General features: G+C 39.4%; 1 protein-coding gene across 7 annotated transcripts in view; it reads right to left on the reverse strand.

Annotated features, from left to right (window-relative positions):
• RUFY3 (RUN and FYVE domain containing 3) overlaps nt 1-16,737 on the reverse strand; it is a 147,453-nt gene that overhangs the window by 92,984 nt on the left and 37,732 nt on the right. The window contains exons 2-3 of one of the 7 annotated variants that reach the window (XM_044682260.1): nt 3,144-3,165; nt 435-436 (exon numbers count right to left, since the gene is read on the reverse strand). The exons of 5 other annotated variants lie outside the window; for them this stretch is intronic. In XM_044682260.1, the coding sequence (XP_044538195.1) occupies nt 435-436; nt 3,144-3,165 (24 nt within the window). Of the gene's footprint in view, nt 1-434; nt 437-3,143; nt 3,166-11,414; nt 11,438-16,737 lie in introns of all 7 variants that reach the window. One more of the 7 variants, XM_044682264.1, reaches the window with a different exon arrangement.

A 16,737-nucleotide genomic window follows, 5' to 3' on the forward strand; every position in this document is an offset into this window, starting at 1 on the left:
GTGACTTGCCCAGGGTCACACAGCTGGGAAGTGGCTGAGGCCGGGTTTGAACCTAGGACCTCCTGTCTCTAGGCCTGACTCTCACTCCACTGAGCTACCCAGCTGCCCCTTCAGTTACTCTTTTTTTTACTATTACTTTGGCATATAAAGTGTCACAAAAGAACGGCTCTAAAGACAGCAAAGCTAACTGCTATTTTTTTGTGCCCCCCAAATGCAAAATAATGATAGCTAATGTTAGGATAGCACTTACTGGGTGCTAGGCACTGTGCTAAAAGCTTGGTAATGATCTCATCTGAATCTTCACAACCACCCTGGGAGACAAACAAGGTTAAGTGACTTGCCCAGGGTCATATACATCTAGTAAGTATCTGAGGCCAAATTTGAACTTAGGTCTTCTTGATTCCAGTCCAGGGACTCTATTTACTGCACCACACGGCTGCCTGAAGGTGCTATTACTATTCCCATTTGAAAACTAAGGAAACTTGTGGCAAAGATGAAGTGCCTTGTTCAGGGTCACATAGCTAGTAAATGACGGAGGCTATATTTGAACTCAGGTCTTCCTGACTCCAGGCCTTGCTACCCTGAACCACAGGTTCTTCGTCTCTTTTGTATTATGAACACCTTTGCAGTCTAGGGAATCCTACAGACTTCTTATCATTCATTGTAAATATATATATTTAAAATACTGGAAGTCCCCATAATCTTGGTGTGGTCTTAGGTGCAATAAGCTTAAAGCTGCAGCATGAATTCTGGGCTGTGTAAGCTGGATCTACATACATGGATCAATATTTTACATAGACCTATAAGCAAAATGCCTAGAGATTACGAAGCAAGCCCACCACAAGGGAAAGCCTTCTCAAAATAAAAACAAGTGAAGCATCCCTGATGGAAGGTTCTTGACCACCCTTGGAGATAAGCCACCAGGGCAGGAATGTCAATGCTAATTCTCAAAGGCATCATGAACTGCATGACTTTTGTTTTTATAGACTTCCACAGAACAAAGGGATGTTTCCAGAATCAAAAATAGAAAATAAAGCATTTTTTTAAAGGGGTAGCCAAATCTCTTCGTTCCTACACTGACCAAGATGGAGGTCTGAGCCAGGAATGCCTTTTTTTTTTTTTTTTTTTTAAATCTTAGAAGCAATACTATGTATTGATCCCAAGGCAGAAGAGTGGTAAGGGTTAGGCAATGGGGGTTAAGTGACTTACCCAGGGTCACACATCTATCAAGTTTTTGAGGCCAAATCTGAACCTAGGCTTTCCTGTTTCTAGGCCTGGCACTCCATCCACTGAGCCACCTAACTGCTCCCCAGACATTGCCTTATCAATCAGGGGTTATTTTCCTGAATTCCCTCCCTCCCTCCTTTCTTTCCTTTCTTGTCAAAGGGGTTGAGGAAGGGATATATTTGGACATGTAGGTAATATAAGAAGGAAAGATATATAATATATAAATATATAATATTACATATTCACTGTTAATATAACATACCACAATTATTGATATATTAACATAATATATTCTATTATAATACATTTGATTAATATAGCAATAGAAATAAATTTCCATATATAATTATATTGTATTGTAAAATAATATAGATGATTATTAATATTATATTATATATTAATTATAACATATATATAAACAAACTGCTTAAATAAACATGGATAAAAGTCTGACTTAAGAACCAGCCTGGGAGAGAGAGGCAGAATAGACAACACAAACTCAGCAAGTGATTTTGTTCCACCTAAGCCTCCTCTTTTAGAAGATCTGTACGAAAACTGAAGCTGGGGTTATTTTAACCTAGTAATGATCTGCCTATTGAAAGCAGACTTGGATTCAAGGCCTGACTCTGACAGAGCTAGTTGTGTGACCTTAGGTAAGTCACTTAACTTCTCAGGGCTCTAGGCTCCTCTTCTAGACACTAAATCAGAGAGAAGAGCCCCAAGGAGATCATCAGTCCAGCTCTTCTCCCAATCCTTAACTAACACCTGGGAGCCTCTATCGGGACACCCTGCTCTCAGAACAGGAGAATATGAAAACAAAATAAATCTTAAATTCAGATTCAAGCTAGAATAGGAAGTCAAGAAAGCTGATCCTACAGCCTAGAATCCAGAACTTCAGAAGCTGAGATGGGGAGGGCAGGCCAGCTACCACGAGGGGCTGCTAAGGCTTCTATAGCTGCCACACTCCCCAAACTGCATTCTGTAGACGGAGTGCAAGATTCCAAATCAGAAAATTAGAATTTAATTCCTAGTTGTTATTCTCTCAATCAAGAAACTATGTCATTGTGTGGAAATTTCCTCCTATGTTCTGTAGCAATAATTATGCAGTTTATATCCGGACAGTTCTAAAAAGCACTTCCCTGTATATGCGCTCAGTAGGATGGCACAGTAATTAATATAATTAATAACTGGCTCCTGGACAATAACTAGGCTATGATGTCAAGTCACCCTTCCTCACACCATCCTCTCTGGTGCAGAAGGAGCCCTTCTTCTTTCTAAAGTCAAGTCCTCTGGAGGCACTGAGTTCTACCCCCTCCCATCTCTTGAAGCACAATAGCCCCTCATCCATGCCCTTTTCCCTTCTGATCTCACTTTCCCCTTGTCTCCTGCCTATCATGTGTCCAAGATTCCACCATCTTGGGTGGAACACGGGCTCCCATGACCTTTTCCATCCATCCCCTCGAGCTATCACTCTAATTGTCTACATTCACAGGACTGCAAGGATGAAATGAGATAGCGTGTAAGGCAGGAAAAGACAAATTTCTATGGTGGTTAGACAGCTGGACCTAGAGCCTGGAAATCCTGAATTCAAATCCACTTCAGGCACTCAGAAAGTCACTTAATCTCTTCCTCACTATCCTCATCTGTAACATGGGGATCATAAGAGTACCCATTCCCAGGGCTGTTGTAAGGCTAATGTGAAAAAACATTAGTTAAAAGTGCTATGCCAACTATAAGGCACTATGAGAACTACTCTAATAACTGGTGTTATCTTTGATCCTTTTCACAGTCTTAGAAAAACTTCCTACCCTTTTTGCTCCCATTTCAATCCTTTCCAACTAATTGTTCATCCCTCTGACCTCACTACTCAAATGAAATTGCTCTCTACAATATTCGATCTTCATTCTTTTGACCACTGTTTGCCACCCTTTCCACTCCCTCCTACAGGTATCAGGGTGACCCTGGTCCCTCCTGGTTCTCCTATTTGTCCAACGACTCCCCTTCACTGTGGCTGTACCCTAAGTTTCTCTAGTGAACTCTCTTCTTTCTCTTTTGGAGACTTTGGCAGTAACCACAGATCCAATATTCATCCTGATCCAGGTGACTCCCAAACCTAAATACCTATCTCTGCCCCAACTGTTCCTTAGACACCATCAATTGCATATCCTGTCAAGATCTCAAACATGACATGTCCTACCCTCTCCTGAACTTGCCTGTTTCTGTTGAGGGATCCACCATCATTCCAGTCATCCAGGTTCTTAACCTTGGATTCAAACTCAATTCCTTGTCCTGCCCCATCCCATATGCCAAAGCCTATGCTGTCTTCTTGTGTCTCCCAATATTCCCCTCCATCTTCTTCTCCCTCTCCTCATGCAAACCACCACTCCTATTTCCTCTTACCTGATATAATGGAATTATCTGAAAATGAAGTTACTGTCCTCCTTAGTTTCCTTGACTCTTTCCTTTTCCAATACAACCTCCAACCCAGCTGCTAACATGATTTCCCTAAAGAACAAATCTGAACCCATTGATTCCTTTCCAGAAGAAACTCCAGAGGCTTCCAACGGCACACAGGGGCAAATACAAAGTCCTCTAATGGACATTTAGAGCCCTTCAGAGCCTGCTCCAACAAGCCCTTTCCCCATGTTATCGCTAATTGCTCCCCTCCATGTCCTCTGTGTTCAAACTGAGCTTCCTCTGGCTCCTCCATTGCTCATCTCAGTGGCAGCACACAAGCTCATATTTGGAATTCAGGCCATCATCTCTTTCCTTACTTTTGCCTCCTGGAATCCCTGGTTTCCTATATTCTCAAATTTCTTCTTCAATGTGAGAACTTTACCTATTAGTGCTTTCCCTCCAAATTATTCTGTATTTTGTATATACATATTTTATATTGTTATATTTGTGTCTTTTATGCTTATATTTCTGCCTCCCTCACAGCATACAGGGTGCTAGAGGTCAGGAACAGAGGGGTTTTGGGGGTCAACGGAATGCCTGCCCCATAACAGGTTCTTCATAAATATCTCGGTTTGTTTGTTTTTGTAAAACCCTTACTTTAGGTCTTAGAATCAAGACTAGATAGAAGAGCAGTAAGGGCTAGGCAATGGGGAGGTTAAATGATTTGCCCAGGAGAGGAAGTGCCTGAGGTCATATTTGAACTCAGGTCCTCCCATCTCTAGGCCAGGCTCTCAATCCACAATCCAGCTGCCCCCATAAAAGTCTCTTGATTGGCCTGGTATGGGAAGGCACTACCGGTTCTATTCAGACAGTGAATCACCATCTAACATTTCCTCCATGTTTGAAGAGGAATACTTAGGGTGTATCCCCTGAAATCTTAAGTAATAATAAAATCTTAAGTAATAATAAAAATACTTCCTAGGAAACGTCCCATAAGGCCAATTCCCTCGAAGGCCAAGAAAGAGAATATAGCATAAATAATCAAAATGATTTTAGCAGATCAATTTAATTTTTTATTTTAATTTGTTCTACTTTTTGGGGAAGATTAAGGAATGGTAGGAAGCAGACCTGTGATTTCATTTGCACAGGAATGCTCAATGAGTAAAAATTCCCTCTCCTAATGAAGGCTGCTCTTTCTCCCTTGGTATCTTGCTGCCTGGGCTACTGTGGCTTAAGGGTCACACAGTCTTATGCATCAGAGGCAGGACTGGAATCCAGGGCTTCCTGGCAATGAGATTAGCTTCTCTACCTGCCTCTCATGTTATATTTAAACTTTATTAATTAAAAAAAGATTCTTCCATGAACAGTTAGTAGAAGAAAGCAGCCTAAAAGTTGGTAAAGCTACTGGATCCGAATAAAAAATAAATGCTATAGATAATTTAAAAATGAGGGGAGAAATCAATTTTTTTTTTCCTGTAGGGAACCATAGATGGGGAAACTCCATCAGAGCAACCTAGTTTTACAAAGTTGCTTGGGCCACTGAGAGAATAAGTGACTCAGAGGCAGAGCTTGAACCTTCTCTTCCTAACTTTGTGGCCAGCTATCTATCTGTTATGACAACTTCCGCACAATCCAAACGCAGCTGAAAAGGGTACTTATGAAGACAAGAGTTTGCTAGAAATATTCAATCAGATAAAGGAGCCAAATAGACTTAATAGAGAGGTTGTGATCAATTGAATGCCAAGGCTAATCAGACCATTTATGTGTCCATTAGAGGGTATCTGTGCCCACTTCGAACATCATTTTTTCTAATGAAGAAATACATTTCCAAAGAAAGAATCAGGAATACAAGAAAAATCAAATTTCCTTCTTCTGATAGGGTTATTACAAGACTAGCAAATTAGAGGACAGCTATAAAGCCTAGATTTTGGCAAAGCATTAAGCCTGTCAATGAATTCCAGTGGGTGAAGAGATATGAACTAGAGCATAAATACAATTATGTGGATTGGGAAGTGGTTGAAAGAGTGGTCAGTAAAGGTTCAATGTTGATTTGGAAGGAAATCCCAAAGGACTCATCCTTGACCTTAGTCCACCTAAAATGTTCAACAGTGACAAAAACATTAATGTCACACTCATGAAATTTTCAGACAGCACAGAGCTGAGATAATTAGCAGATCTATCCCAACTAGATGAAAATCAAGATCCCAAAAGATCATGGCAGGCTAGAGTTCTGGGCTGAATCTAAGGAGAACTTTGTCAGGACTAAATGTATTGGGGTAGCAAAAGAATCTCAATTTCTCAAATACAAAATGGGGGACACAATTAGGGGTTCACCTGAAGAAGATCTAGGGTTATCAGAAGAAAACAAGTTCATCAAGAATTGATACTGTAACAGCTACATGAAGACAGACAGGGGTCCAAGGCCAGTGAGATGATCACTCTACTATACTCTGCCTTGTCTGGTACACATTTAGATGACTATATTCATTTCTGAGAAGGGCACCAATAAACTGGACAGCATCCAGGATGGGGAGGGGTACCAAACCATATCAGGATAAGCTGAAGGAGAGAGTTATATTTAGGATGGACAAGAAAAGCCTTTAGGGGGGATATGGGAAGCTGGGCCCCAAGTATCTAAAGGGAAGCTCCATGAAAAGAAGTTCAAAGTGGCCCTGGGGAAAGAAGCAAGAATAAATGGTTGGAAGTTTCAAGAGGACTAATTTAGGCTTGAGATAAGACCCTTGGAGTTCTCAAAAGCCCCCCCCCCCACTTCCTGGCATATGAGCTCTGCCCATTAGAGATCAAGGAAAGGCTGGGAGACCACTCAAATTCTAATATCAGCTGGACCAAAGGTCCTCCAAGGGAGCTTCTATCTCTAAAATTCTGTAATTGACTCATTAAAAACAAACAAAAACTACCCACAACATCTACAATCCCAAAGGCTCTGCAATGGAAATCAAATGACTGGCATCTGGTTTATTTATTTTTTAAAACAGTTCCCTTCTGTCTTAGAATCAATATTGTGTTTCATTTCCAAGAGCACTAAGGACTAGGCAAGGGGGTAAGTGACTTGCCCAGGGTCACAGAGGATACATTTGAGGCCAAATTTAACCCCAGGACCTGGGTTCTGACCTTGGCTCTCTAAACAGGGAGCCACCTGTCTGCCCCTGGCATCCAGTTTTAAAATAAAAGCACACAAACCAGCACAGAAGTCTGTGCCCAACAGAAGCAGTACCCTTACTTTTCAGGATGACGGTGCACCCATTTTTCTAAACATAGAAGGAAAAGGGGGGAGATAAGGGTACTAATGCATGTTATGCTGGGCTCAAATCATAGCTCTCCAGTTTTTCTACTCCTTAATCACTACCACACACCCCTAAGAACTCTGAGATTCAAGAACTGGGGCCTCCCTCCCGTTCCTCATTCCTGACTGTCCCCCACAGCTACAATGTTCTTCTTTCTTCATCTCTGCCTCCTGACCTCCCTGGCTTCCTTTCAGTCTCATCACAAATCCCAGGAAGCCCTCCTTAATCCTCGATGATTTTTCAGTCTTTTCTCCATGGATTATGCCCACTGTATCTTCTATATATCTTATTTGTAGATGATGGTTTGCATGTTGTCTCCCCAATTAGACTGTAAGTAACCTGAGAGCAGGGGCTATCCTTTTTTACCTTTCCTTGTATCTCTAGTATTAAACAAAGTGCCCAGTACTTAGTAGGTGCTTAATGTTTATTGATTGGCAGACCTAGATTCCTTACTACCTGTGTGATCTTAAACAAGAACTTTGGATACCCTGTGTCTCAAGTTTCCTCATGTTTAAAAGGAAGAGGTTAGTCTAGGTTGAAGCCTCCTTTCGCCTCCAGAACTACAATCCAAGATCCTATTAACAAAGATACAAAAGGCTACTGTGAAGGTGAACATCTGCTTTCCTTTTTCCTACTGATCACTTCCCTACTGATTCCAGGAATAAAATAATAGGGAAGAGAGGAGCATTTATTGAACTCCTACTGTGTGCCAGGCAACGTGCTAAGAATTTTAATAAATGCAATCTCATTTAAACCTCAAAACAACCCGAGCAACAGGTGCAATAACTATTCCCATTTTATAGCTAAAGAAAGTGAGATCAATTCATGAGCCTTAGGACCCCATACCATGCCTTCCCTCTGCTCCTCAGATTGGAAGGGGGACTGGGAACTCCAAACCTCCATTCTGGAAGAGAGCTCAGCTCAATTATCTCATTTTTCACCCGCTATGTGTCCCTACATTAAATACCTACCCAGATAATGCCACCCTCTCTCCTACTTCAGTTTCCTTTTGTCCTATCAGACTATAAACTCCTTGAGGGCAGAAACTGTCTTTTTTCATATTTGTATCCAGAGCACATAGTAGGCTTTTGAGAAATGTTTACTGACTACTAACAATGATAATAATAAAATATAGCACTCACTTTGTGCCAGACACAATATTAAGCTCTTTACAACTATTATCTCATGAGGCAAACAAAAGTAAAGTGACTTGTCCCAGATCACACAGCTAGTAAGTGTCTGAGATTCAATCTGTACTAGGATGCCAGGCCAGTGTTCTGTCCACTGCACCCCAAAGGGCCAGGCCAGAAGAACTCCATAAAGGTGTGTATATAACCAAAGCTCCTTTCACAATGAGGATCGCTGCTTGATGGCTGGCGGTGATAAATCTCTTTTTTTCCCTCTTTAGGTTTTTCTTGATAGTATGGGATCCAGAAAATGCCACACATTTAGCAGGTTTGGATTTCAGCAAAGCTTTTGCTAAGGCCCCGGCTACCCTTATAGAAAAGCTGGAAGGACAATCCGATGAACTGAGAACTTGAAAAGCTTACGAGCTCAACAGACCCAATAATCAGATGTGGATTTCCACAATCTGGATTCCCCTGCAGACATCAGAGTTACCAAAAGAGCACATACTTCAGAGGATGAAAGAGAAACAGAAACACTGACGCCGAAAGAAAAAAAAGGAAGGCGCCATAAATAACATTATTAACACCAGCAACAGCTGAAAGGCTAAAAATGATGCAGTGATGTGGATCATAACCAGGAATAGGAAATACTGCGGTATTTCTGAGGATGGAAATGGGAGAACAAAGAGAGATGGAGCAAAACAATTTTTTTTTTAAATCAAGGAAATGCTCATTTGAGAATTATGCCTGGTCTTTGCCTCTTTCTTTTAAATAACCAAACCCTTACTTTCTATCTTGGTATCAATTCTAAGTCAAAAGAACTAGGCAAATGGGATTAAGCCCAAACCTGGGATCCAGAAGATCTGAGTTAAAATGTGGGCTCGGACACTTAAAAAAACAAATAACCCTTACCTTCTGTCTTAGAATCAGTACTAACTGGTTCCAAGGCAAAAGAGCAGTAAGGGCTAGGCAAATTGGGGATCAGTGACCTGAGCAGGGTTACACAGCTAGAAAGTATGAGGCCAAATTTGAACCCAGATCCTCCCAACTTCAGGCCTGATGCTCTATCCACTGGGCTAACATAGCTTCATCTTCTTTTCCTCTTTCTGACAAAAAAAAAAGGGGGGCATCTTCCAATTCAATCCATCCAATATTTATTAAGCACTGATTTATTATGACCTTCATGCAGATGACTCCCACTAACCAAGGATGTCCACTTACAGATTATTTCAAGATCTCATCAGTTCACACGGATTCGGTCATCTTCTCTATGCTGATGACTCTCAAAATCTCTTTACCCAGCCCCACTGCTCTGCTGATCCCCAGTCTCTCATCTCCAACTGCCTCTGAAACATTTCAAACTGGTTGTCTCCTAGTCATCGCTTAAAAAAAAAAAAAAAAGAAAGTCCACATGGAACTCAAGATTTCCCAAGCTCTTTCCTCTTCCCAACTTCTCTACTGGTGAGGAACAGAGGTATCACCTTCTTCCTGGTCACCCAGGCTTCCCACCTAGGGATCAATGTCTGCTCTTCACTCTCCCTCCCATCTCCTGTCCAATAGGCAGTCAAGTCCTATTGATTCTACCTTCATGACATCTCTGGTATATATGCCCAGACCTTCCATCATGATATTGCCACCACCCTCATTTCCACAGCCTGTTGGTTGGTCTCTCTACTTTAAGGCCCTGCCCACTCTGGCCTACCTTCCAGAATGATCTTCTTATAGTGACCATGGCAATAGCTTGTTCATGGAACTCCAATGGCTTCACAATTTAATAGAAATTCTGTGTTTGGGTGTTAAAGCCCTTTATAATCTGAACCCTTCATATCTTCCTAGTCTTCTTACACTGGACTCCCTTCTATGTATTTTACGATCCAGTGACACTGGCCTCACTCCATCTCCAGACTTGGGGCATTTCCATCAGCTGTCCCCTATAACCTCCTCATCTCTGCCTCTTCTCTTTGGCTTCCTTCAAGCCTCAGCTAAAATTCCCCCCTTTCACAAGAGGCCTTTCCCAAGTAGCTTCCCTCTAAAATGATCTGCAATTTATCCTGTCTGGATCATGGTTGTAGAGTTATATGAGTTCCATAACTCTTATAAATATGAAATAAACTGGAAGTGAGAGATTTTTTGTGGTTTGCATGAAAGGTAACAAACAATATCTGTGAGGCCCCTAAAAATTAACTGTAGGGTTCTCTGTCCAGATTCCATTCTTTTGGGGCTATAATCTAACTCGAGAGAAGAGAGGCCCTTATTAATGTTCTGGTTCTGATCTGGGAGAGACTGGTTGGAACCCTGGCTTTTCCATTTACTAAGTGAGTGACTCTAGGCAAGTCACTGAACTCAAGAGGCCTGTTACCTCATCAAAGGGAGAGGGTCAGACAAGATGCCAATCAAGGTCCCTTGTACTACTAGCTCTTGATCTATAACCAACTTTTCCTTTTTTTCCTTTCTTTTTTTAAACCCTTACTGTTTTAATAATGACTCTAAGACAGAAGGGCAAGGGCTAAGCACAAGGGTTTAAGTGACTCACACACAAAGGGAGTATCTGAGACCAGATTAGAACTCAGGGCCTCCCATCTCCAGGACAGGTGCTCTACCCACTGAGAAACCTCCTTGTATGACCAACTTTTCTAAAGGAAGGAGCTGGGAACCATTGTAGAAGCTCCCTTCTTTCAGCAAGACAGACTAAGGATAAGAGGAATGATGTCTCCCACAGTGACACATGAGTTGTGTCTGTCCATCTCTGAGAGGGCACCACTACGTTCACAGTCAGATGAGACACCATTACACAGTTTACAAGGACTGAATGGAATGTCCTTTAAGGAACATACTGAAAAGAGACTGAAAAATTCTAATCACAAATCGGTGGACAATTTGAAAGAACATCAGCCAAAACTCGATGACAAAAGAGTAGATAGCCTTGGTGGCTTATTACCCAACTTAGTCACAATGGAAGAAGCTGTCCTCTATATTGCTACAGAATTTACAAGGCATTCTACAGACATTATCATTCATGTTGTTGTTCAGTTGATTCAGTCATGTCCACCTCTTCGTGGCTCCATTTGGGGTTTTTTGGCAAAGACATTTGAATGGCTTGCCATTTCTTCAGCTCATTTTACAGATAAAGAAACTGAGGCAAACAGGACTAAGTCAGGAAGATGAGCTTTCCTGACTCCATCTACCACATCACTGAACTGCTCCATACATTATTTTGGCATTCATTAAAAATACTTTAATTCTCAGGGGCAGCTGGGTAGCTCAGTGGAGCGAGAGTCAGGCCTAGAGACAGGAGGTCCTAGGTTCAAACCCAGCCTCAGCCACTTCCAGCTGTGTGACCCTGGACAAGTCACTTGACCCCCATTGCCCACCCTTACCACTCTTCCACCTATGAGAAAATACACTGAAGTACAAGGGTTTAAAAAAAACAAACAAACAAAAATACTTTAATTCTCAAAACATTTTACATATATTATTTCATTTGGAATTCATTAAAATGCTGAGTCAAAGACCCAAAGTACTAGCTTAGAAATAAGGAAATTCAGTAACCTAACAAGTTTCTGAATTAACCCACCCTGATTAGAAGTGCAATATTTTATCTACTAGAACTAGACCAAGACTCCTCTGAAAACAAATGCTATAGGTGCACATTAGTTTTCCTTCAAAGAGTAAAGACAACTATGATAAGTCCATCCATGTGACTTTCCAAGTGTTTATAAGACTAAATAACAAGAGTAATAATAATAAGCCAAATATGGAAATGTTTTGCATGACTACTTGGAATTCAAAAAAACCTTTTTAAAAAATGTTTAAAATGTTTATATATGTATATAATTGGAAAAAATAAAATATAAGAAGTATTTAAGTAAGCGAGCATTTACATAGCACTTTGAAGTTTGCAAAGTGCTTTACAAATATGATATCTTTTGCTCCCTACTACAAACCCTTGGAAGGAATTGTTATTATTGTCCCCATTTTAGAGAAGAGGAAATTGAGACTGAAAGAGGTTCCAGGGTCATGGAGTTAATAAGTGTCTGTGGCTCAGTGGATAAATAGCACCAGGCCTGGAGTTGGGAAGACCTGCATTCAAATCTGCCCTCAGACAGTTCCTAGCTTTATGACCCTGGGCAGGTCACTTAACCCTAATTTGCCTAGCCCTTACTGCTCTTTTGCCCTGGAACCAATAATTAGTATTGATTCTAAGAGAGAAGGTAAGGGTTTAAAAAAAAAAAGTGTCTGAGCTCAGATGTTAACTCAGATCTTCTGGATCCCAGGTTTAGGATCCAGCTTCTGCTTGCAACCTACCTGCCGTTAGTTTAAAAACTTAGACACTAAAGGACTCATTGTGTTCAGTTCCACATTAGATAAAACATTCAAAGTCTCAAATGCTAGATTTTGCCACAGGCCATCTAATTTTTTTTTTAATAAGATGCTTCTCTTGGAAAGGGAAGGAGAAAGGATTCTGGGGGATATATTTCAGAGATGTTAATAAGAGCAAAAAAAAATACAACTAGGGACATCAATTTTAAAAACTCATAATTTTTTAGGGTAGGACGAGCTAACATAATAAAAATGACCATTCTACCCAAATTAATTTATCTTAAATTTAGCGCCATACCTATCAAACTACAAAAAAACTTCTTTACTGAATTAGGAAAAACTATAACAAATTTCATTTGGAATAACAAAAGATGAAGAATATCAAGGGAAATAATGAAAAAAAATGTGAAGGAAGGGGGCCTAGCAGTACCAGATATTAAACTATACTATAAAGCAGCAGTCATCAAAACAATATGGTACTGGCTAAGAGAGAGAAAGGAGGATCAGTGGAATAGACTTGGGGTAAATGATGTCAGCAAGACAGTGTATGATAAACCCAAAGAGTCCAACTTTTGGGACATGAATCCACTATTTGACAAAAACTGCTGGGAAATTTGGAAAACAATATGGGAGAGATTAGGTTTAGATCAACATCTCACAACCTACACCAAGATAAATTCAGAATGGGTGAATGACTTGAATATAAAGAGGGAAACTATAAATAAGTTAAGTGAACACAGAATAGTATACTTGTCAGATCTCTGGGAAAGGAAAAATTTTAAAACCAAGCAAGAGTTAGAGAAAATTACAAAATGTAAATTAAATGGTTTTAATTATATCAAGCTAAAAAGCTTTTGTACAAACAAAAACAATGTAGTCAAAATCAGAAGGGAAACAACAAATTGGGAAAAAATCTTTATAACAAAAAACTCTGACAGGGGTCTAATTACTCAAATAAATCAATTGTATAAATCAATTGTATAAATCAATTCTATAAAAAAATCAAGCCATTTCCCAATTGATAAATGGGCAAGAGACATGAATAGGCAATTTTCAGGTAAAGAAATCAAAAGTATCAATAAGCACATGAGAAAGTGTTCTAAATCTCTAATAATTAGAGAAATGCAAATCAAAACAACTCTGAGGTATCACCTCACACCTGGCAGATTGGCTAAAATGATAGCAGGGGAGAGTAATGAATGCTGGAGGGGATTGTGGCAAAATTGGGACATTAATGCATTGCTGGTGGAGTTGTGAACTGATCCAACCATTATGGATGGCAATTTGGAACTATGCTCAAAGGGCTATAAAAAAATGCCTGCCCTTTGATCTAGCCATACCATTGTTGGGTTTGTACCCCAAAGAGATCATAAATAAACAGACTTGTACGAAAATATTTATAGCCGTGCTTTTTGTGGTGGCAACAAACTGGAAAAGGAGGGTATGTCCTTCAATTGGGGAATGGCTGAACAAATTGTGGTATATGCTGGTGATGGAATACTATTGCACTCAAAGGAATAATAAACTAGAGGAGTTCCAGGTGAACTGGAAAGACCTCCAGGAACTGATACAGAATGAGAGGAGCAGAGCCAGAAGAACATTTTACACAGAGACTGATATACTGTGGTAAAACCAAATGTAATGGACTTCTGTACCAGCAGCAATGCAATGACCCAGGACAATTCTGAGGGATTTATGGTAAAGAACTGCAGGAGAGGAAACATATAAGAAAAACAAATGCTTGAATGCATGGGCTGAGGAGGACATGATTGGGGATGTAGACTCGAAACTACCACTCCAATGCAACTAACAACAATTTGGAAATAGATCTTGATCAATAACACATGTTAAAACCAGTGGAAATGTGCATCAGCCATGGGTGGGGGGAGTGCGGGGGGTGAAGGGGAAAGTAGGAGCATGAATCACGTAACCATGTTAAAAATGAATATTAATAAATGTTTAAAAAAAAACAAAAAAAACTCATAATTTTTTAAAAGTCATTTAAAAAAAGTACTTCTCAGATGGAGAAGGAACCATAAAACTAGAAAACAGTATGGCAAAAATTTGGTATAGATCAGTCTCACACTCTATACCAAGATATGGTCAAAATGAGTATATGATTTAGACATAAAGGGTGATACCATAAGTAAATTAGGGGAACATAGAATAGTTTACCTGTCATATTTATGGAAAAGGAAAGAATGTACGTCCAAACAAGACACAGAAAATATTACAAGATGTAAAACAAATAATTTAGACTATGTTAAATTTAAACTATTTTTGTATAATCAAAATCAATATAACCAAAATTAGAAGGGAAATAAACTAAAAAAAAATTTATAACAAATTTCTCTGATAAAGGTCTCATTTCTCAAATATATAGAGAACTCAAATTTATAACAATGAAAACCATTCCCCAATTGACAAATGGGCAAAGGATATGAATAAGCAGTTTTCAAATGAAGAAATCAAAGTAATCAATAATCATATGGGAAAATGTTCTAAATCCCTCTTGATTAGAGAAATGCAAACTTAAAAAATTCTGAGGTACCACCTCACACCTAGCAGATTGGTTAGTATGACAGTAAAGGAAAATGATAAATGTTGGAGGGTATGTGGCAAAATGGGGACATTAATGCACTGCTAATGGAGCTGTAAACTGATCCAACCATTCTGGAGGGAACTTTGGAATTATGCCAAAAGGGTTATAAATAGTGCATGCCCTTTGATCCAGTAATACCATTAATAGGTCTATATTCCAAAGAGATTTTTCTTTAAAAAGCACAAAAATATTTATATCTGCACTTTTTGTGGCGGAAAAGAATTGGAAACTAAAGGGATGTCCCTCATTTGGGAAATGGCTGGACAAATTGTGGTATATAATGGTGATGGAATACTATTATACTATAAGGAATGATGAACAGAATGATTTCAGAAAGAGCTGGAAAGACCTATGTGAACTGATGCAGAGTGAAATAAGTAGAACCAGGAGAACATTGTACACAGTAACAGCAATATGGTTCTATGAGCAACTGTGAAAAATTTACTTGCTCCCAACAATACAAAGATCCAGGACAATTCTGAGAGACTTATGACAAAGAATGCTATCCACCTATGTTGGAGTTGGAATGCAGATCAAAGTATATGGTTTTTCACTTTAATTTACATAGGTTTTATTTTGGGGTCTTGGTTTTATATGATCATTCTCTTACAAAAACAAACAATACGGAGATGTGTTTTGCATGATAATATATTTTTGACCCAGATCGAATTGCTTGCCAACTCTGCAAGGAGGAAGGGAGACAAGTTGGATCATATAACTTTGGAAACTTACATAGAAACTTGTTATTACATGTGATTAGTAAAATAAAATATCTTTATAATAAAAAAAAAGGAGGAACCATCCTGAAATGCTTGTAAAAGAAACATAAGGGCAGACAGAAAGTAATTAATCCAGGGAAGCAGGAAATAATGCTGGCATCTCTAAATTACATGCATCTGCTACCTCAATTAATATACAACCATGTGCTATCTGCTCTGTCTCTATCCCCTTCTCTCTCTCTCTCTCTCTCAGCACTGCCCCCCCCCCACCAAAAAAAACCAGGTCCTGCACTCAACATTAAGGAAACTAGTCCAAATTTTTGGTCGTCTAATAAGAACATGCTTTGCTGCCCAAAGAGAGATGTCATCATTTTTAATGAGCAAGTTAATAATGCTTCTTATGACAAAGTCCCCTCACAGGTACTACATGAACCCAGGTGACCTACTCAACTAGAAAAAATTGTGTGGTTATTGAAGACTTTTCTAAAAATAGTGGAAGATCCTCAAGGGACTTGATTTGACTAAGAAAACCACAAATTCACATTATCTATGTTGTACTTCATTTTTATTTATTTTATTAAACATTTCTCAATTATATTTTAACCTGGTTCAAACTTCAAAGTCTTAAAAGGTTAAACAAGTAAGACTGGAGGTTGACACCCCTTCCAAAGGGTATGGAAAAGTACAAGGTAGTTCCCCTAGATCTACAAAGAGAAAACTATAAATAAAGATTTAGTTCTAAGAAAGTCCTTCTTTCTCCTACACACAAAAAACAGTATGTTTTTCATAAGTGGCCTAATCAATTATAATACATCAAAGTCACAAGTACTCATGGGTCAGCAGTGTGAAGGAAAACAAAAAGGAATTGGGAGTAGAGCTAAAGGGAACCACTCTGAAGTATCTCTATTCATCAATCATTGGAGTTAGGAAGGGTTTTTTTAAAAGGACAGTGCATTCTGTTCATTTCCACGTTCTGGGGGTCCAAGTGAAGTTCCTCACAGAACTCTTCTGCATCTGAAGCTTCCCATCCTATTCCCAAG

Source organism: Gracilinanus agilis, chromosome 6, assembly GCF_016433145.1.
Source record: "Gracilinanus agilis isolate LMUSP501 chromosome 6, AgileGrace, whole genome shotgun sequence".
Classification (NCBI taxonomy): domain Eukaryota; kingdom Metazoa; phylum Chordata; class Mammalia; order Didelphimorphia; family Didelphidae; genus Gracilinanus; species Gracilinanus agilis.